Below are 21,955 nucleotides of genomic sequence, written 5' to 3'. Positions count from 1 at the left end.
TGACCTCACTCTGAGAGAATTTCAATCAATATTGAATGTGCTGACCAGAGGCTGGGAAAATAAAATCCACTCCAATAAATTTGAACAAACAGACCTTTTTGCCTAAAGGAGGAAACGAACACACGGGTTTTACATTTTAAAATGAACATTGTATTCATAAACTTGTCAGGGAATCGTTTGAAAGCCATGGCAGCTTCCTGTGCAGTTTTATTGAAAGTGACTTTAATAAATACTATGAGCAGAATTCAAACTATGAGTGCATATACTCAGGGAAGCTGCTGTATGATGTGATTAATTTCAATATATCTCTTTATTTTGTGTGTAACTTTTTACTTTATTAGTACTCTGGACTTGTTTAATTATCCAACTTTACTATTAGAGATTTTCCTGTTAAAGCTATTGATTGTTTATATGGAAATATGCCCATATTTCCCAAATGATCCATTTATCCATGCATGCAACCATCCATTCGGTTGTTTGCAGGTTCCATACTTATACTTATGGTTTGCAGATTTTTTTTAGCCCTTAAATACATTTTGCTGTGAAATTGGATTGGATTCTTTGGGAGATTTGAATTTAGTCTGTGCCAGGGCTGCATAGATATCTTTATTTGGGTCAGATTTTTCCAGACATTCAGTTTTCTTTGTTCTCTATTGTGTTTTTTTGAGCAATTACGTCACAGTATTTGCTGTGGAGTTGCTAAAAATAATCTTGGACTTCAAATGCAAATCCGCCATTAAAATTTTTGTAATCAAAATTGAAGGATGACGAAGCTACAAGTGGATAAGTGAAAATGTTCGGCTGTTGGGCGCACTAATAACCCACACAGTTCATTACATCGCCTCCCGCTTTACCACAAAATGGCCGAAAGGGGTGGAGTAGACTGCTCTGCAACCTGGAATAGGCGGGGTGTGAAGTACCTCATTTGTATTCAAACAGACGACAACAACACAAGTCCGTCTTAGGTGCAACCCAGTGGAGGGACACAAGAGGAGATGTGGGGCAACAATAGTCGTGTTTATACCTTTTTTTATGCATATTTGAAGTAGTGCATTAGAAAATGTTGACGGAAATGGAAAAATTCATAATAACTTCAATCTATTACGTGTTCCGCACACTTGAGGTGGTTTTTGGCTTTTGCGGAAAAGAGTTAATGCGCGAAACGAAAGATGCAAACACGTTTACCGAAAAAGTTCCGACGTAGCCAACATTTACACCGCATGACTGATCAGCTGTTTTGGCTTTCGCCCATAACACGCATACAATTGCATTTCTTTCTCTACATGTCTGTACAGCATGTAACAACGGCAATATTAGTTGACATGACAGATCAGTTACGATTTCCCCAAAAGCAACACATTCCTGAAAACCTCTCTGCCTTTTATTTTCTATTTTCTTTTTTTTTTGACGTGTGGTCCATGCTAGCTTGCAACCTCTACTTCCTGTTTATTTCAGCCATACATAACGTAAACTTCCGGAGAAATTATGCTTTACGTAGCGCGGTTAATTTGCTCCAAACCAGTAGATGGAAACATGCCTAATTCACATTTTCCTTTTTTTGATATTTTAAAAGTTTGCTCAAAATCTGTATGACAATTTGATGGAAACATGGCTAATTACCAGGAATTCAGGAACTACAGACGGCAACTGAATAACAGCATTATATGTCCCCTTTAAAGTTATAGTGAACCTTTCTATTTAACTTTAAAACTGGGCTGAAACAGGGTGATAATCCTGGAAATCTGTGCCTTGAAACATTCGGGGTTTTGTCATAAAAACTGTGTGGAGACTGTCTACACAGCAGCTGTGCAATCATTATTATTGCAATCATTAGTACTGTCAACATGCGCGCTATAAAACGCTGCAACCATTTATCAATCTCTGTAATCATAATTTCAGTTGTTAGCGTGCATATCTGAATAAATGGGCAAGCTGTTTAAACAAAGTAGGGTCCAATGACGGGCGCATTGAAGCCCCTTTCAAACTGTCAGGCAGAAGTTTAGAAACTGGCGGCTCAGTTACGAGAACATTTCGGCGATAAGTATACCATCTGAATTGGTGCAGGGATCTGAATAAGGGCCCTCTCAGGGCCATCTAAGTTAAATATGCTAGCTGGCTGATTACATTTATTTCTGCCCGCCTGCCCCGGCAATGAGGACAAATTGGGTTGTTGTGGCTGCTGATAATGCTAATCTCCCACGGCGGCAGGGGGAAATTACAGTGAAACAGGGATGCACAAAGAGATGCCACATTATGACTCCAGGAAGGGCTCCATCATGCAGAAATTAAATTCTCCTGGGTTCGTTCTTTAGCTCTGCTCCATGTCCCCACTATAAGATTTGTGCGGTTAAGGTCGTTCCAATATCCCTTTATAAGTCTGTACCCATTACCCTGCTATCTCAACAAATTACAAGTGTCTTTGACGGAAAAAGAGGGTAAAAAAAAATCCTCCAAACACCAAATATATACTTTCACACTGACAGGATCAAAGTCCTTTCTACGCTTGTCCTTGACACCTCCTATTCGCATTGCACGGTTCATACAAAGATGAGGCTCAACAGACAAGCCCATGTGTGCGCGCACACACAGAAGGTGGTAAGAGAACCTGTTTCTCCCCAGGCAAGAGCATGTCCTCGGCTTTTGTGGCCGCCTGGCCTAATTGTAAGGTACCTGTCATCCTGTTTCAACAGTGAGTGATTTGTGGCCCAGAGCAAAGAATGCATCAATGCCAGGTTGAACCTAAGCACCTTGCATTATTATATCTATTTTTATCCGGAAGAAAACCGTGAAGCTGCACCACTTAGGTTAGCTGTGCACTTAGTGCAGCTCCGCCCCTGACAGTTCAGGGCAATAACGGTGGCAGCAGGAAAACATATATCAAAACTACAACCCCGCCCAAGACTAACCCGATTGCATTTAGGGAAACCTTGCTCTGCGGGGCTCGATACAAATCCACCTGGCTAATGTATACACAGCTATGTTTGCGGGCTGTTTTCCAGGTTTAATAATCTCCACCGAGACAATCGCTCCCATTGACTGAACCCCCCCCCCCTCCCTGCAGAGCATCCGTAGCATGCAAAGCTGCCGCTGTAGTGTTTGCCCACTGAAGTGTAAACTGCATCTACGCTTTCCATTTGTGAATGATGACAAAACAGGTCATCAGATCATAACATCTCATTGTACTTCAGAGGCACATAAATCTCCACGGCAACACATTTACGGCGTCCTATCTTTATGTTCCTTCTGTCTAAACAGGCCTGTGCTATATTTTATTTTAACTAGCTCAACAAACCTATTGCTGTAGGAGCACACCTTGTGAATGTGTTTACTTAAACAGCTTTATGCTAATTTGTGGATGAGACAGTGTTAAATGGAAAAGAAAATAGATTTGAAAGTGTAATTTGTCTTCCACCCCCTGTATCTTGAAACCCCTAAATAAAAACTTGTAAATAGAGCCTTCCTCTGAGTAATGTAACTTTAGTATAAATACAGCTGTTAGCTTTGGACATATCATGGAGCATTATTCAACCCATCATCAAAGGAAATAATATGAGATGACAGCAAGCCTATAAAGACATGGCTGTCCATCTGAATGAATGGTTCAAGTAGCAATGCACATCGGTCTAAACTCACCATACTCACTGAGAAGTAGGAGAGTGGTAGAATCACGTAGTGAGAAAGCTCCTGCACTACAAAAAGAGAACTAAAAATAAGTGAAATTTTCTTGAAATGTATGTATTTGTCCTTGATTTGAGCAGGTAAATAAGATCGTCTGCCAATGGAATGAGTATTTCGACCCCTAAAATAAGATAATTAGATAAATCACACTTGAAATAAGATGACGGAGATGAGTTGTTCCTATTTTAGGTGCAAAAATCTTATTCCATTGGCAGATAATGTTATTTGTTACCTGCTCAAATCAAGGAAAAAACACATTGATTTTAAGAAAATCTTGCTTATTTTTAGTTCAGTTTTTGCAGTGTGAGCAGGTATAGGGAAGCTGGTCAGGGTTGATGGGTGGAGCTAAGTACACAGTAATCTTGGAATAAAACCTGGTTAAATTTGCAATATATAAATAAATAAAGGTGGTGGCAGCATTGTGCTGTGGGAATGCCTTCTTCAAATGCTCTTTATAAAATATGATTGAGCTCAGCTGTTTTCAAACAAAACTATTTCAGTCTATAAATGTCCAAAGCTGGCGGGGACGTACCCGAGAAGACCGGAAGCAGCTTGGATCTAAAGTAGTGGCTCGGGGAGGCTTTGTTTAAAAGTATACATCATCATTCATTTCCATTCACTTTTACAACTTTGCATTACTCGGTGTTTGTCTATCACATAAAATCACGAAAAAAATCAAATTGAACTTTCCGGTGACTAAATTGGAGTGTGAAAACCTTTGCAAACATGTCACCTCATCAGAGGAGCATACATCCAACAGAATATTGGATATATATTGTCCAAAGGCTAATTATTTATTTAGTCCATTTTTTGGTCTAATTTTTGATCTAGATTTTAACTGCTTTGTCGCTGATTCTTGGCTCTGTTCCTGAAGGTCTTTTTTAATTATACTATATCTTGGCTGAGTAGCTATATCTGCAACAGAACAGTAAAACTAATTTAAGAAAATTTGTTACATGCAGCTTGTCATAAACACCCGTTTTGTTCCAATTTCCAGTTTCCAATCTATTAAAAACACTAAAGATAACACAATCTGACAGAAAATTGTATTCAGCACCAACAAGCTGATTCCTAAATGGTTGTTAGCTTAAAACTTGGCATGCAGTGCAGAATATGACTAACCGAAGGACGAGGCATCCCTCAGGTCTTGTGTCAGTTATCTTTGGTGGATTCCTGTCAAGTTTTGGAAAGGCATGTATTCAAGATAATTCTCATCTAGTGGATTTGGCATTTTTCCACAGTACTGCTGAGGCAATTACATTTCCCTGATAAACAACCTAAAAAGCAAAGCTAAAGGTTTTGTAGTTGGATTTCACATCACTTCGACAGAGTTGTCATGTTATCCAGGAATCGGCATCTTGGAACGGTCAACAGTTAATTGCATTTTGTTGTGTGTTGCCCCTAGTCTGCATTAATGGCTTGATTCAGCGGCCGATTATTATGGCTCACTTCTGCGGTTAATGATTGTGCCAGGGTACAACTGTGACACAGCTTTTTGCCATCTCAATTTTTTTTTTTGACATCTTCATTTCATTACAAGAGCCTTTCCAGAGCTGCACATCTTGACCTGATTCACCAGACCATATATTTTTGCTACAAGTATTACTCTCTGGAATTATAACAATATTGCTTTAGATATATTATAGTCTTTTATAAATGATAAAAAAACATATTTTGACACTAAATTTCTGTTGCTGCAGAGATGTAATTATATGACTAAGAGATTTACAAAGTTATTAGTGTTCCCCTGTCTGGCTTCCTGGATAGGTTGTCTAGTCTGTGCTGGGTAATGCCCCCGCTGTTAGAAATAACCCACCAGCCATGTGTTTTAAGTAGAGGTGGGACCTCTTCCAGCTAATATGGGTAATGGCCATGATACTAATCTTATTCTTGGATCACATATCAGACTGACGCCACCAAATGGATCCATTAATTCAGACTCTGGTACTGTGCCGCCGAAGATCATATTTTGGCTGATTTTGCTTTGAAGAATTAAGCTAAAAGCCAAAATATTTGTATTTAGATAACAAAATATCCATATTAGTGTCATGAACCGTATATAGCCAGCTATATTATAGACTTCTCCTGTTTTTGCACTATATAACCTACATTTATCAGATCGCAGATAATTCTGATTGAACTAATCTAATTAAAAACTGTTTCAAATGTTGATTTCATTTATCAAAAGATATTAATATCGATCTCTCTATATGTGAAAAAGTAATTTCCCCCTAAAGCTAAGAACTAGTAGTACCACCCTTGGTAGTAACCACTTCTATCAAGCATTAGCAATAACTGGTCTTACATTGCTGTGGGTGAATTATGTCCCACGCTTTTCTGCTTGAAATCAGCCACATAGGAGTCCTGTTTGAGGTCGCCACCCAGAACCTCAGTTGGATTTAAGTTTGGACTTTGACTAGGCCACCCCTAAAACCTTCATGTTGTTTTTCTTTTTGAGATTGTCCTGCTGTATGCTATGTTAGTTTTATGCCAGATGTTAACGGCACGCACGCCTTCCAAAAAGATCCACTCATGTTTTGTTAGTACACAGAACAAATCCCCAGAAGTTTTGGTGATCATTAAAGTATTTCTCGGCAGTTGTAGGATTTGCTTTTATGCTGTTTTTGGTCAGCAGTGGTTCTGGTGTTCGTATTTTCCCTTGGATGTAGTTTTTGCTCAGTCCCTTTTTAATTCTTTAATCATGAATACTGACCTTAACTGAGGCTGGAGTACTTTAGATGTCGTTCCGGCTTGTTTTTGACCTCCTGAATGGGTCACTGATTCTCTCTTGTATTGATTTTGGTAAGCGAGCCACCACTGGAAAGGTTCACCTTTGTAACATGTTTTCAGAGGATAAAAACTCTTATTTTAGTCCATTGGAGTCTAAGAGCCTTAGAAATCGCTTTGTAATCTGTCAATGACTTTGTTTCTCATCTGTTCTGGAATTCCTTTAGATAAAGGCATGACGTGTTGCATTTTGGTATCAGGGTTAGAGTTTGCCTACTTCATGCTGTCACACTGGTTCTGTTTGGGAGTTTTTTTTTTTATTCTACAGGCCAGGTGGTAATCAGGCCTGGGTGTAACCGGTAAAGCTGGGGTAACGAAATGTGGCTAATCAGAGCTGAGTCATAATTCAACAAGGGAGATATTGGTATTTTCACATAGGGCAGGGTCGGTCTGGATTTGACCGCAAACATTCATTTGTGACAAAAAGCAAAAACAGTAGAAATCCATAAGCGGTCAAATGTTTTTTTTTTTTCTTCAGAGCACCATAATTGTTGTGCATGTTGTGTAAAAAATATTTAGAGCACTGGGGGTTAATTTCAGACTATGAAAGTATTAATAACTTGTACAGCAACTCTCTGTGCTTCAGGGGAGCAACAAGAACGTTTGTAGTAACTACTTTATTCCGTGGGCTGTTCATCTCTATCTGACATTTAATATGTAGGATTTGGGAATGCTAAGAGCCAATTGGATGAGTCTAATAATAGGTACTTAGAAAATTGATGTTAACACAGAGAAAATGCTGTTCAACTTAGCAGAGCAAATGTGCTAATTGCTACAAAAAAGCTGTTAAAGCATGTTTTTTTTATTCTCTGTCACACTTTCTTGCCTTTATTTCACTAAAATAGTCAACTCTTATTTAATGGAGGTGTTTATTGTTACTTCTCTCGATCTCTCACATACACACACACAGTGTAACATTGCCTGTGTGCATGAAAAATTAATGAGAAAACATGAAAGAAAGGCTCCTTAAATTACATAGTTACTAAATGTTTTACTAACATGTTCAAGAGCTGTTTGTCAAAACATTTTCCCAGGAGGAATTCTTCGGCATTTGAAAGGAAATTAAAAGACCTTTTAAAGAAGTACAATGAGCCACTATGTGAATAAAAAAAAGAAAGTCACATTTTGAATCTAAAATTCAGTGGTAATTTGTGTCCTTTAATCTGGAGTCTGATGAAGGCCACAAGCTGAAACAACTTGGTCTGCCAATAAAGTTATTTCCTCAGTATTTCAAGTGGTGCTGCAGTCTCCACCTACACAGATCATTCCCCTTACCATGCACCTTGGATAATGTGCCAGAGACTTTTGGATCTGTGTCCTTTAACTTACATTAAAAAAAAACACGTAAAACATTGTGACTTAAAACAGAGTATTTGTCACAAAAATGGGCATATCTTCAATATTTTGTTAAAGCTTTCAGCAAATAATCTTTAATGAGCATTCTGCATTTTTCAGTGGCTGTAATTAATACAAATTACTTAAACGATTTCAAATAGTCCTTTATTCTGGAAGAAAAGATGTGTGTTACTGTAGAAAATCTGAAATGCAGCTTTTGCACCACATCTGAATGCAATATGAATGTTGGCACAAAATATAATTGTTTTGTTTTTTTTAAGTTTATTGAGCCAAATATGGGCAGATGGGTTTCTGTGTCATTTTATTAAAGTCTTATCTATGTGGACTGCACCCAGACGAAACATTTAAACTGACCAAGATTCCCACAAAGCTCCTTTGTAGCAGAGAGATACAACATTGCTGCCCTAATTTATATTTACCCAGGAGGAATTCATCAGAACACAGATATCTGCAGGACACCTTCAAACTGGAAAGCTCCTATTAAAACATCTCAAATGCATGAAACAGTGGCGTACCTGAAGACTGCACTGACCTTTAATAACAATCATCCATCCATGACAGTATCCATGGGGATAAACTGGGAGGCGTTTTGTACAATTATGTAATATTTTCCTCATTCTGAGATGAGAAGGTATTTGGGTCATATTAAAGGCTCTAAAATTGTGTATCATAGGCAGCATCGTGTTAAAGAATATTACTGAGCAAATTATCTTTTTTTTTTTTTTTTGGCTCAATGCGCAACGGAAGAGGGTACTTTTGGGGGTCTTGATGGAGATAATAGATAATGTTTAATAACATATGGAAAATATTAGACATCTTTAGGGAGCAGAAGCCACATGCCCCTCTGATGGAGTTGATGCATGGAGTTGGGTGTGCTTGGAGGCAAAGAATGCGCACCATACCCATTAGCCAAGTACAATTCGGCACAATGCTTAATCTGTATTTTTTATTCCTAGCTTCTACATTTTAATTTGAGAAATTTTGGTATTATTATATTTTTTCTCATTACATCTAATACCTCTAGTATTTGTTCTTGTTTTATTAAAATACACACAAATAGAAGAATAAAACATGGAAAGAGTAAAAGTCATCGATTTGATTTATTATACTTTCAGCTCCATCCTGTGCTTTCCATTGCTATACATTTAACTGAGAAAGCCCTGCAAAGTTCTTGAAAAAGGCTGCATAAAAATCCATTGTTTCATCATAGGCTCATTAAAAAGCAATAATAAAGTTCGGTTTGTTTGCGTGTCAAAATTCTGGATCATCCACTGAATCTTGGGTGCGCCGTCGTGCCAGCTATAAGCGAAGACAGATTCACAGAGAGGCAGTATTCATCACTCTGCTTGCAGCAAGGCATAGAGGGGAGCTTCGCGAGTACAGAGACAACTCAGGCAGATGCCACCATAAATAATGCATGAACAATGGAGCCAGAAGAAGAGCCTTGGAACAGCTAATTATTCAGCTCGACATTTTCAGAAACTCACATCGAAGTTAACGGCTGAAAAAGATGGAACTCAGGCCGACACTGCTGCTGCTGCTGCGGCTGATAATCTGACGGCTGATTTGTGTGCTTTGACGCTGGGCTCTATTACGAAATGTATTAATCTACAAATGTTGCCCTCTCACAAAAAAAAAAAAAAAAAATAAAAATTCTCATAATTTTCCAAAAATACATAAATCGAAGTTTGTTAACATGGAGAAGTTCAAGAAGTATGAATACTTTTGCATAGCCCAACTTTTTCCTCTTCTTTTGTTCTCAGTTCTTTCTTTGAGACATAAATTGCTGTTGTATGTGAGAAGTTCTCTAAGAGCAACACTGATCACCTTTTACCCTCAATTAAGAGCCACCCACACTTGTGTTGGAAAGAAAACAGCATCTCCTTTTCGCTTTCTCTCTCTTTTTGGTCGCGAAGAGTGAAATCTCGCGAATAATTGATTTGACAGGTTGATCTTCAGATAACTATTCGCTCATTTTAAGTGTCATGGCTTTTCCCGGCATAATTTTCAACAGGCGAGCCAGCGCTCTATCAAAACTGGAAACAGGCCCGATAATTTTCCTATAATCGCATACATCCTTCGTGCTCTAACTTTTCATATCCGTAATTACAGTGGCTGTTAGCGCTCAAGCATAAATCCTCCGGGAAGCTAATAAATGGCGGAGGGTGATTATAGGAGCTGAAAACCCACAACTGACAGTGGCTCTTTAGGCTGAAAGAGCTTACTGTCAAGATGCAGCAGTGTCTTATTTGCTGAAAAATAGAGCTGCCTCTGGTCCTCCATTTATCAAGACTTCAATCAGCGGCGACCTGTTGTAGGGTCAGGGAACAAGGCACCGATGTTGTCTCATTTAAAAGAGCACACCATGAATAATGTGTATGAAGCAGGTTGCTTATGAGAGCCTAATTGAGAGCTAATTAGGGATTTTTACAGGACATGAGAAAATTCAGGGCAATAATGTTAGGCAACATCCCTTTAGCTCTGATGCAACTTATCATTGGTATGCATTAATTAACATACTAAAGAGGAATTTCTGTCTCCTAAGAAGCTTAAATATCAAACAAAGAGAGCATTTTTTTTAATTAAAAACAATTGTTGGGTCCAGCCGTGGAAGGAACAAAAAGGACAGAACTAAACACAAAGAACGAAAGAGACTGATTAAAAAAGAAACCTCCGAATCGCAGAACGTACAGTATTAAACAATTTTTATGACAGCTCCCTGAATTATAGAAGCGTAAACGTCTCGGTTTCATTGACCGACTGAAAGACTGCATCTCCAAAGAAACGTTGGACACAAAATAAGTAGCCGCCCTAAAACAGGGATTTTTCCACTGCCATTTAAAATTGAAGTGCGGCACACCTGCCACGTGCACCAATGTGAATATTTTCCAACCACAGCCACAACACAGAGAGCGACTGCCATGTAACTCACAGGCCGTATCAAACGTTCTAATGTTCATCAGAACGGTTCACATAAGAGGTTGTGTATGGGCAGAGAAAATTGGTCTAGGATCAAACTAATTGTTTATTGCATTGTGCTTTGCTTTGTTTTAAGTTGCGATTAACTGCTTGAGTGCTAACGCCACTCAGCCTAAAGTTCGACTTTGTTTTGTAAAGTTGATGACTGGTAAAGAGTCACTTATTCCTGCAACGTAAGCTTGTTCCATCTGATCTATTTTCCCTTTACTTCCTTTCACTAAACCACCTAAGAACATGACCCCTTTCTCACAAGCTTGTAAGCTTCCTCTCGTGGCTAGTTTTGTCAAGGAACCATGCGACGTCTTAAGGTATCCCACAATCCTTTGCATGACATGAGGTATAAGCAGAGTGCCCTCACGGAAATCAGTGAAAATGTCCAGAAAGAAGATTATTTATTTTAGTTTATTTTCGGAAGGCTGTATGCCCGGCTTTGCCTTCCATCATCTGTGTGCGTTTCTGTCACAAAATGACGTCGGAGTTAAAGGCTGTCCGAAACCGACACAGCAGTCCGAAGCTCCTTTCCTCCCCACGATAGAGTTCTTACTGTTCAAAGGTTACAGAACAGGAGCTAGAAGCAGGATCTAGGAGCTACTATTAAGGGTATTCGGATGGAGCCTGTGTCTCTGTTATCTCAGCTGCTAATGCTAAAGCTAAATCTCTGCTCAGGCTAAGACGGCGTTTACTACAGCAAAACGGATTTGTTTTTCTGATCTGGTCAGTCTAATCAGGGGCTGGACACAGGTTCAAAAACAAATTAAGTGTTTTATTTTTTATTAAATTATTTTGTACAGGTCCACACAAGAATTTCCTCAATCATCAGCCCTCGACTAGCATCTGAACTATTGGGGTAGAAACCCCCAACAGGGTATAAATTCCAAAATGAAGCTATTTCCACGCACCAATAATAGTTAAAAAGAAACAGACATTATTAGTCATATCTAAAAGAGCAGAAGAACCACCCGAAACAAAAATGTACATTTCCCTCAGTAAAACCATGGTTGGCACTGAGCAGGACCGAGCACTCGCAGGTGCAAACCTTAAACAGTGCTCTATAGTAGCAGAGAGGCTGCAGTGCTTCCTAATGAGGTCCCTATCTGCAATGCTCAGAGAAATGGGAGAAGAGTAAAAAAAAAAAAAAAAGTACACAGTAATTTATGTGAGCAGTTGCATAAGCTTTTAAACAGATTCACCCGAAATATACCATTAAATGTCAATTAGTCAGATGTACGTTTAAAAATGACTAGGATTACATTCAGGCTTACTTTGTGCAAGCTGAGACACTTAAATTTGCCCTCTCTCCATCAGAAATACCCTCTCAGGTTTGGACATTATGACTGCCACATAAATCAGCTATTAGAAACGATGACATTGCAGAGGCAGAGTAACTTAAGATGTGCCTTACAGAACCTCTCTCTCTCTCCAGTGTCGAACCACCTCATCCTGCTAACCTCATGCGCCGGGAAAGGAAGGCAATGTCATCGCTCAGCAAGGATCAAAACAAGACCATTTTGCCAGCAGACTAATGGAAATGAACAGTGGTGCTGAACACATCTGAAAATCACAGAAGCCTCACTGCGTCTATGATCTCTGTCATATGGCCCCTCTTAACCTGCAAGAGAACACCCTGACAGCACTGTTCCTTTCCCGGTCAGATGCGGGGTGTCTACACATTTTTATATAAAATTCCAGGTGCCCCAACCTTTCTAGCCAACTGTTTAACCAAAAAAAATGAAAAGATACGAATTGACAGATGGACGGACAGCGTTGTGTTTATAAAGTCCATAGGGATTTTTTTTTTCTTTTTTCATTCCTGTCTCTATTTCATTTAGGTACAACATGAATCCATCTGTCATTTCACACTTTGTGTTTGCAAAGACAGCAAACAAATGCAACCTTCACATTTCAGATGGTGTATTTCAATGCCCCAAGCAGCAGATTGCAGTCATGTCTGAGGACAAGCTAGCAGACCCATCTGTTTGCAGCATCACATCTCCACATATGCTGCGGTTCGACCCTTGTCTTTCTTTGCTTTTTGTCTAATAACTATATATATATATATATATATACATCCATTTTCTGACCCGCTTAATATATATATATATATATATATATATATATATATATATATATATATATATATATAAATAACTTTTCATCACTGAAATGCCACCATTTACTAAAGAAGAGCTCATGGCGCTGCAGTCCAGCATTTTACCAAACACGTTGACATTCAAAAACCTATCACAACTGTGACTTTTCAAATTAAGTTAGCTGTAGATTAATTAAATTTTATTGACATTAATTAACAGGTGGGTTTTTTTCTTCTTTTTTTTTTGCATTTGACATTTAGGAGAGAGTGTCGGATTTCAGATGCACTGCAGTCTATTTAATCCATAACTCAGATGGCCGCTGAACAAGAATGCTTTAGGAATTTCTGTATTTGCCATACATTGCTTAATCTTGCCCTGCAAGGTAAGTCAAAACTATGAGGTTATAACAGCTTTTTAAAAGCTTTTAGGTGTTATGGAAGTGGATTTTTACACCTGTTTAAAAGTCTGCACATGTTTGAAAAAGTCATCTGAGAAAGTAAATGATATTCCTACCAGTCCTACCAGAGACCGTGCATTAGGAATAAAGTGACCAGGATATCTGAATCCCAGGGAATAGCCATTTCCTGATACTAAGTCCCAGTCCAATCAGTCTTTAACATAAATGCCATATGTTTTATTGAAAAGTCCATATCTTTAAAATGAAGTTGAACAACACCCTACATGTCTTCATGGTGTACTTTAATATTTTGACATAGTTAAAGGCGCAATAAGCAAACTTTCATTATTTTAGATGGAAAAAACTAAAAAATAGTAAGGGACGAGATGGACTATGGTATGACGTCACACACCATCTCTCTGTGTTGTTCTCCAGTCTGTTGTTTACAAAGCCGGGCCGGCCACGCGTGCATGTACGTGCATGTGAACAGCTGCCACTGAGGACTTAGCCCCTCGCTGTCCTAAAATGCCAGTCAGAGCAGCGCAGCGTTGGAGCAACATGGCAGAGAGCACCCCCCACACCCCCCCCCCCCATTGCATCAAAATGTTCTCTTGCTAACAGCATTATAAAGTTATGAGTTACGTACTTCTTAACCACACTTGTTCCTCCTAAATGTTTTGCTGTGTTTTTATCCTTACAAATATGCGCATATGAGGCGACGGGTGAGAAGGGGAGGGGAAATGAAGGGCTGAGTTGCAGCTGGAGTGGAGGTAAAGAGGGCGTGGCTTGTCATTCATCTTGTATTGGTCTACAGACAGTGCTCAAGCACCACCTACTGGTGAATGTCACTTATTGCTCCTTTAAAGAGTTTGCGGTTGTCGTGACAGCAACAGACACTCTCAAAAAGGGCTGCAACACAGTCCAAAGTTATAAATTAGAAATTTCCAAAGTTATGTCTGAATTGACACACAAAGATAAAGTCTTTAATGATCACAAGTCTTGCTCCTGCTAACAAAAATTTTATGCTAAGCAGTTTGTTAAAGTGCTATGCAAACATTTTAGAAGGATTATTCTCTGTTTTGATATGAGTTACTGATGATTTACATATTTTAACGCAGTTCCAGTGATTAGCGTTCAAATTGGCGCTATGTCTACGCTAAAAGCAACTGGAGCTGTGAAAAAAGGCGTCACACAGCAGCTCGCTGTTTACAGAAGTAATGGTGAATGTAATTGTCTCTAGAAGTATTTACTAAAGTTTCATTAAAAAACGGGTTAAAGAAATGCGGATACTGGCTGGAATTTCTCCTTGTTATTATTAAAATGCCGTTGAGCAATGGGAGCCAACAATATTAAGTCTGCCATGAAAAATACAGATATGGGTCACATATGGGCAGAAAGATCAGATTTGGGTCACATTCCCCTCGAGTGTGAACGTACGTAGCAATAGACAGCTTTAACGAACAGAATCCAGCCGTTTTTCTAAATGAAAAATGTTTTTGAAATAAAATTGTTCGGACTAAGATAATATTGGTTATTTATTCTTTCTGTGCAGCCCAGTGCCAATTGACCCAAGGACCAGTACCAGTTCACAGCCTGGTGGTTGAGGACCACTAATTTACATCATATATAGAAAGGCACAAGCTACCTTGGAGTACACTTGCTGATATCTCCACAGATGGATTGCCAAACTTGACGAAAAAAAAGAAAAACATTGGGAAGCTGAAAAGAATCCATGTCATGGTGAAAGAGGAGAATCCAGAGAAGACGGTAATTTTCTTAAACTGCATAATTCAAAAGGAAGCGCCATGTTAATGTGTTTTGCAGCTGGACCATGTAGTGAAATGAGTTGTTAAACTTGTAAACTTAAGAGCGGGGGGTCTTCAGCGTCATCATGTTATTACATTTCTTGAAGAAACTGATGCAGACCACCAGGACTTGCTTTACCACTGTCGTGTCCACTGGTTTGGGGAAAGTATCTTAACAAGTTTGGGATCTTAAACAGGAGATTATCCCATTTTTGGAACTCCATGAGAAACCTGACGATTTTCCTAAACTGAGTGACATAGATTGGCCGTGTGATTTAGCTTTTGCTCTGGACTTACTTGCACACATGAATGAACTGAACGTGGAGCTACAAGGGAAAGATCAATCTGCACATTAAATGAGCACAAACACGACATACTTCAAAGCCAAGTTGACTGTGTTTTCAGGACAAATGTCACATAAATCTTTCATTTCCACACACTTGGCATGCTGAAACAACATGAACAACACTGTTCCCGCTAAAAGGGAATATAAGTGACATTTTAATCCTTTTTACATGTAAAAAAAGCATGTAATTTCCCTATTGTGTGGACTAATAAAGGAATATCTTGGGTGTAAACCAATATATATTTCACAGATTTTGCGTAGACAAAACACTTTCCATTCATCTGATGCTGGCCTGGTCCATCTGTCAAATAAAACGTAATGTGAGCCCAGAGGCAAAATGTTTGTTCACCCTTGCCCTATAGTGTTCAATTCAACCTATTCTTTATGCCTGCAGAGCTACAGGTACGGATCCATATCCAGAACATTAAAGCTCTTTACACAGCTTTAACGTTCAGTATATCTATTTTTTTTAATGCTTACTTCCTGTGTTGTGGCTGAATTTCCAGATCTTCAGTGATTATATAAGAAAAACTTAAAATCGAATTCATCAGAAAATGAATACATAACATGAAACACTTGAAATATATGACCCTATGTGTAATGGATGTGTATAATAGATGGGTTTCACTTTCTGAGCTAAATTACTAATACATTTTAAATTATACTTAAACTCACAATATTTACTAAAAGGACCATAAATGGTCTGACCAAGTGAGCCTCTGTCAGAATGGTCCAAAGATCCTGTTTTTCTTGACCACATTCAGCTGGACTGGAGCTGAATTTTGTAGCCAAGAACAAATCCACTCAGGACTTTGTTGGTGGGCATACGGCCAGAAGCCCCCACCATGAGGTGTCATCCCAAATCTGTGAAATCCTTCTGCTCGCCAAAAACACTCATCCAAACCGACAGGTGAGGCACGCCGCTCCAAACACCTCACAGGGATGATATGTAAATTTGCATGGTGGCTCAGATTTTCCATTCAATTACAAATTCTCTTGAGACCCAGGTGTACGGACATCGCAGGCACCCTCCTGTTGCACCAAAGATGGTAAAAGCCGCTGAAATCTTTCTCTGGCTGACACCGATAAGGCTACCTGTCTGAGCTGATATTTCCCAGCAGTGAAATCAAACAGCGGCTGGATGTTAAGGTGGGAGCTCGCGTGGATCTGAGACCTGCTTACCATTTCCTCCAAAGAGACGTCAAACATGCAGTTTATAAACTAAGGTCACTCTCCATGAGAATATACCCTAGGAAATACTTTGAGACGAGTTTCTAATACGTGATTCCTAAGAGGAAAACATACTCAGAATAATGCCCAAGTCAATTCCTTCCGTTAACTTCAGGCATAAATAAGCGGCAGCACAACTTAAAACGCGGCAGAAGTACACTTTTCAACATTTAAAATAATTGTTTCTATCTTTGGATATTGTTTGTTTAATTTACTGTCAAAATATATTCAACAAATAAGAATAGCATTGGAAAGTTAATTTCTTTCAGCAACTCAAGTCACTAAGTCATGTAGATTAATTTACATCAGGGGTCTTCAGTTCTGGTCCTCGGGGGTCCGGTGTCCTGGAACTTTTAGCTGTCCACTCTCGCTGGTCCAACACCTGAATCAAATGGCTGAATTACTTCCTCATTATACAGTCAGTTTCTCCCTCCTCCTGCCAATGAGCTGATTATTTGATTCAGGCATGTTTCATCAGGGACACATCTAAAAGCTGCAGGACACTGGACCTTAAGGACCGGAATTAAGAACCATAGTTTTGCATCAATGCTGATGTTTTCATTGCTTGAAATGTGGGCTTGATGAACAGCATGTTTAAAACCTGCTTAAAGGTTGTTATTTTCAAAAGATACTTTTGATCTGACAAATACGTTTTTTTCTGAAACATGTTGGTGGCAGAATCATGTAGTTGGGATTCTCTAGCAGGGAGGCTGTTCAGAGTTGATGAAAAGATGTATGGAGCTAAACACAGGGAAGGGGAAGTGAACCTGTTAGTAGCTGCAAAGCACTTACGAATGGGAAGGAGGTTCACCTTCCAGCAGGAGAGCAGCCTTAAACAATGGATATTCATGTTTTTAAGTCATGATCCCTGGGTGTTGTGTTTTTTGGTTCCCACTTGTGTGCATTTTGGGTTGTTGATTACTGTCGTTAAGGTATTACCATATTATTTAATTTCTTTCATTTGACTTTCCCAGCTCGTTGTTATGTTCTGATTTCAGCGCATTTTGGTTTAGACTTTATATTTGTATTACTTCTTTGCTTTTGGGTAATCTGATCCTTTATTTACATATTTCCCCCTCTCCCCCCAAACCCCGCACCAGGATGTTATAGTCCTGCCTCCCATTTCTAGTGTTTGTTGATGTTGTTCATAAAGTCCTCCCTCCATCATACTTCTGCTCCTGTCTTGTTTGCTTTCAGGTCCTCATCATCAACACCAAAACACGACAGTGTTGGAACGGCCCAGTCAAAGCCCGGACCTGAATCCCTCTGGGAATCCAAGGCATGCCTTGAAAGCTGCTTTTTTTTACAGACACTCTCCTTTCAGTCTGATTCAGCTTCTGTTTTGCAAAGAATGGACTGAAAAAGACATACCCTAAAATACTTGCAGCTGTCCATACTGCTAAAGGCAATTCCTGAAGGCGGTGGACAATGGGAGGGGGGGGGGGGGGGGGTATATTTCATATAATACACACACACACACACACACACAAATGCATACATATATATATATATACATATATATATACATACATATATACATATACATATATATACATATACATATATATATACATATACATATATATATATATATATATATATATATATATATATATATATATATATATATATATATATATATATATATATATATATATATATATGCGCAATGGAAAATAATCCAACACAGTTCTAATTAATTAATTAATTAAAGAGGTGAAAACGTGAAGAACCAATCATCTCATTAATTAGTTTGCGGGCGATGACGCAAAGAGCGCGCACTTCTTCGGACCTCTCCAAAAACCATTCCCACAAACTAATACGGCTAAAACCACGCGCGCGCTTGTGTGTGTGTGTGTGTGTGTGTGGGGGGGGGGGGGGGGGGGGGGGTGAGAGTTAACTTTGCGCAAAAACCGATCAACATTAAGCCACGTTTCCTCCCCGGCCAGGAGCATCCAAAGCGCCAGCGGTATGAAAAGCGCAGGAGGAAAAGACGGCACTCACATCTCTGAAGCGATTCCAGTGCTTGGTCTTACGGCTGTACTGGGAGATGGTTGACAGCCATTGCTCATCGTGCATGAAATTCCCGACTCTCGCTGCCTCCTTCCCACTTTTGGCGTCCACCTGGAGCGAGACGCCCACCAGCAGGCAGAGGCAAGCCGCGGCTCTCACAGCCTCCATCGTGTTGCTCGGGTCAGCTCGGTGTGGGGTGTATCCGGCTGCTGATGCTGCTGATGCTGCTGCTGCTGCTGTCCTCCAGCCTCTGAGCCGCACGCAAGACTCCCGCTGCTGCCTCAACGCACGCTGGATGGAGAGGAGAGAGAGGAGGAGGAGGAGGAGGAGGAGGAGATGCAGGGAGGGAGGGGAGAGTAAATTACAGATCCAGGACTGATTCTATATTTCTGGTTTTTGCTTGTTTCAAAGGTTTATTTATAAGCGGAGCGTTCAACTGCAAATGAAAGACAGATGCATCTCAAAACGTTGAACCTGTCTACAGCTTTATTTCAGATATTCAATACAGAAAGTGAAACTCTTTTGCCCCCCGTCAGATTTAATTATTTATTTATTTATTTGAATGCTTTCATTTTTTTAGCTAATACAAATAACAGTTTTCAGATGATGGTTGCATTAATTAATGGAAAAACACCTCCCTAATTCCTGGTTGGTCCCACCTTAGGCAGCAGCTACCACCAAGAGTTTACAATCCCATTACCAACATCGCCATGGAGGAAAACTTTCGGCCAGATGTTCTCCTTGAGGGTTTTCAGCCAGAAAAGAAGCAAGGGTTTTGTTGTGTCCACCGGTAGACCCAGACAACTGCCTGGAGTCAATCACTTTGCAGCAATTGCTCCTCTTGAATTTACATATGGTAACATATACACACACACACACACATATATATATATATATATATATATATATATATATATATATATATATATATATATATATATATATATATATATATATATATATATATATATATACACTCAGGTTATCTTTGCCTGATATTAATGTTAGTTTGACAGTGTAAAAGATCTTAGTGTAACAGAACAAAACTGTCCTGATCATTGGAGACCTTTGAGCAGCCGACCACTATGGACAACAGAGAAACATTTAAATGATTTATTGACACCAGTAAAATAATGGATCTTTCTCTCAGGTTCAGAGTGGCACTGAGGAGTAGAAGTAAGTACCTATTGAGGAAAAAGATGACAGACAGTTTATGGCGATGGTGCTGGTGACGTAGGAGCCTTACTGTTGTGGGGGATGATGAAGGTTCCAGGGAGGAGGTGAGTTCATCCACAAAGGCTGAGATCATGTTTTGAGGGGAAGATGGAGATGACAGCGGACGTTGGTAGGGCGGACAGCCAAGTGGGTGGTGGTATTGGAGTGAAGGTGAGTCCAGACAGCCGGCCTAATGCAGTGACCCGAGGAGCGATGAGGAGATTACCAGAAGGGATCCTGAGGTGAGTTCTCCCGTGGAACAGAGCATGGACTGGATTCTGCTTTCTTGGAAGAAGGATGAGAGGTAAGCAAGGAAGCGTAAGCCCAGCAGACAATGAACTGGAACAACCTGGCATATACCTAAAAGGGATCTACTCCTCTTTAGGCTCCTCCCATGATGAGCTCCAGCTGTGAGTCGTCACCTGTCAGACTCACCCTGTTATTAAAGGATGTAAGGTGCAAATACACACACACACGACCTGCATACAGCTCTGTACATATGACAAAAGCGGAAGAAATCTTTGAATGATCAAATACTTTTTTTTTTTTGCAATACCGTCGTTGCGCACACACTGCAAAAAGGTAAATAAAATAAGTAAAATTTTCTTGAAATGAGTGAATTGGTCCTTGGTTTGAGCAGCGAGTTGAAATTATCTACCAATGGAATAAGATTTTTGCACTTAAAATAGCAACACCTCATCTCTATCATCTTATTCCCACTGCAGTATATCTAATTATTTTATTTTAGGGTTGAAATGGCTTTTCCATTGGCAGATAATGTTATTTACCTGCTCAAATCAAAGACTAATACACTCATATTAAGAAATATTTCCGTACTTTTAGTTCCCTTTTTGCAGTGCAGTAAATATTTTGGGTGTTTATTTCGGTCAGTTGTTACGGTTAGGACTCCTGACTCTTAAGACCCGTCCTTCTGATGTGATCCTCTTAAACTCCTAAACTCTTAAATGTCCACTCAAGGCTTTAGGGGGGATGTGTTGCCGGTGCAACATTTTTAACACACCATTTTATTTCCACTCAACTTCCCATTAGATGTGTTTCAATAAAAGGATATCCCTATGAACACCTGCCTTCTTTAGCAATGACATCTTTGTCTTTAAATGCATTTCCGCTATGGTCTTCCTGCAACCTATGATGACCAGAATTAACCAAAAATTAAACGCTTGAAATATGTCACTGTTTGTGTCACAACCCTGTTTTATTTCCAAAATAATCATAAATGCGGAACAGAGACCCGTTGATTTAAAATATTTCAGGATACTGTAAAAGCCTTCGCGCCAGACAAGTTGAATTGATTTCTACAGCTCAACCAAAGAGCAAAGAAAATTTGAGGAAAATGAGGAAGTGATGGCCAAACTTGTCTTCCCACACTGCTGAGGGGTGAGACTCCCATGAGGCCAAGAGGCAAATGAGGTTCAATTTAGCTTCAAATGAGCTCGGTTTCATTCCTAATTGTGTTCATTAGCAGCAGAGGGAGAAAATGTAAGAGCTTCTCTTCAGAGGTTTCAAAGTAATCCTTATCATTATTTTTGTGCTAACTATACTGACAAGGAGGTCTTTAACATGCACAGCAGGGGGCGGGGGGGGGGGGGGTGGGTGGTTGTGGTATGGCTGTTTCAGAATGGACACTAACATTAAGTCACTGCCTAGTGAAGATTAATAAATTTGTCAAACACTCAGTTTTGCGATAAAAGGTTTTATCCGTGGTTCATTCTGACCTTTGAAGGGAAAAAAAGCGACTCAAGATGCGTCCTAAGACTACTTGCAGCCCTAAAACAAGTTGTTTTCCGTCTTTATGCTTGACCGCAGGGATGTTTCTAGGTCATACAGAGTAGCCTAGTATACAGCATGAAACCTTGCTTTGTGGCAGAAATCGAATTCCTATACACAACACAATGCCATGCAAGAATATCCATACCCCCTTGAACGTTTTCACGTTTTATCCTTTTAAAGCCACAAACCTCCACGTATTTTATTGGGAACGTAAAGCGTTCAGTTGCAGCTCTGGTTCTAAGCCTGCCAGTATATAGAAGAAAAGCTT

At 39.5% G+C, this 21,955-nt stretch overlaps 1 protein-coding gene across 2 annotated transcripts in view; it reads right to left on the bottom strand.

The window, feature by feature from the left end:
* LOC105918765 (testican-2) overlaps window positions 1–20,034 on the bottom strand; it is a 58,771-nt gene extending 38,737 nt beyond the window's left edge. The window contains exons 1-2 of one of the 2 annotated variants that reach the window (XM_012853931.3): window positions 19,928–20,034; window positions 18,673–18,972 (exon numbers count right to left, since the gene is read on the bottom strand). In XM_012853931.3, the coding sequence (XP_012709385.3) occupies window positions 18,673–18,972; window positions 19,928–19,990 (363 nt within the window). In that variant the 5' untranslated portion in view covers window positions 19,991–20,034. The remainder of the gene's footprint in view (window positions 1–18,672; window positions 18,973–19,927) is intronic. The other variant, XM_012853924.3, reaches the window with a different exon arrangement.
* Between the last annotated feature and the right edge of the window lie 1,921 nt (window positions 20,035–21,955).

The sequence above is a fragment of the Fundulus heteroclitus genome, chromosome 10 (genome assembly GCF_011125445.2).
Source record: "Fundulus heteroclitus isolate FHET01 chromosome 10, MU-UCD_Fhet_4.1, whole genome shotgun sequence".
Taxonomy (NCBI): domain Eukaryota; kingdom Metazoa; phylum Chordata; class Actinopteri; order Cyprinodontiformes; family Fundulidae; genus Fundulus; species Fundulus heteroclitus.
The sequence above is the reverse complement of the archived record's forward strand: the minus strand, read 5'-3'. Positions and strand labels throughout refer to the sequence as shown.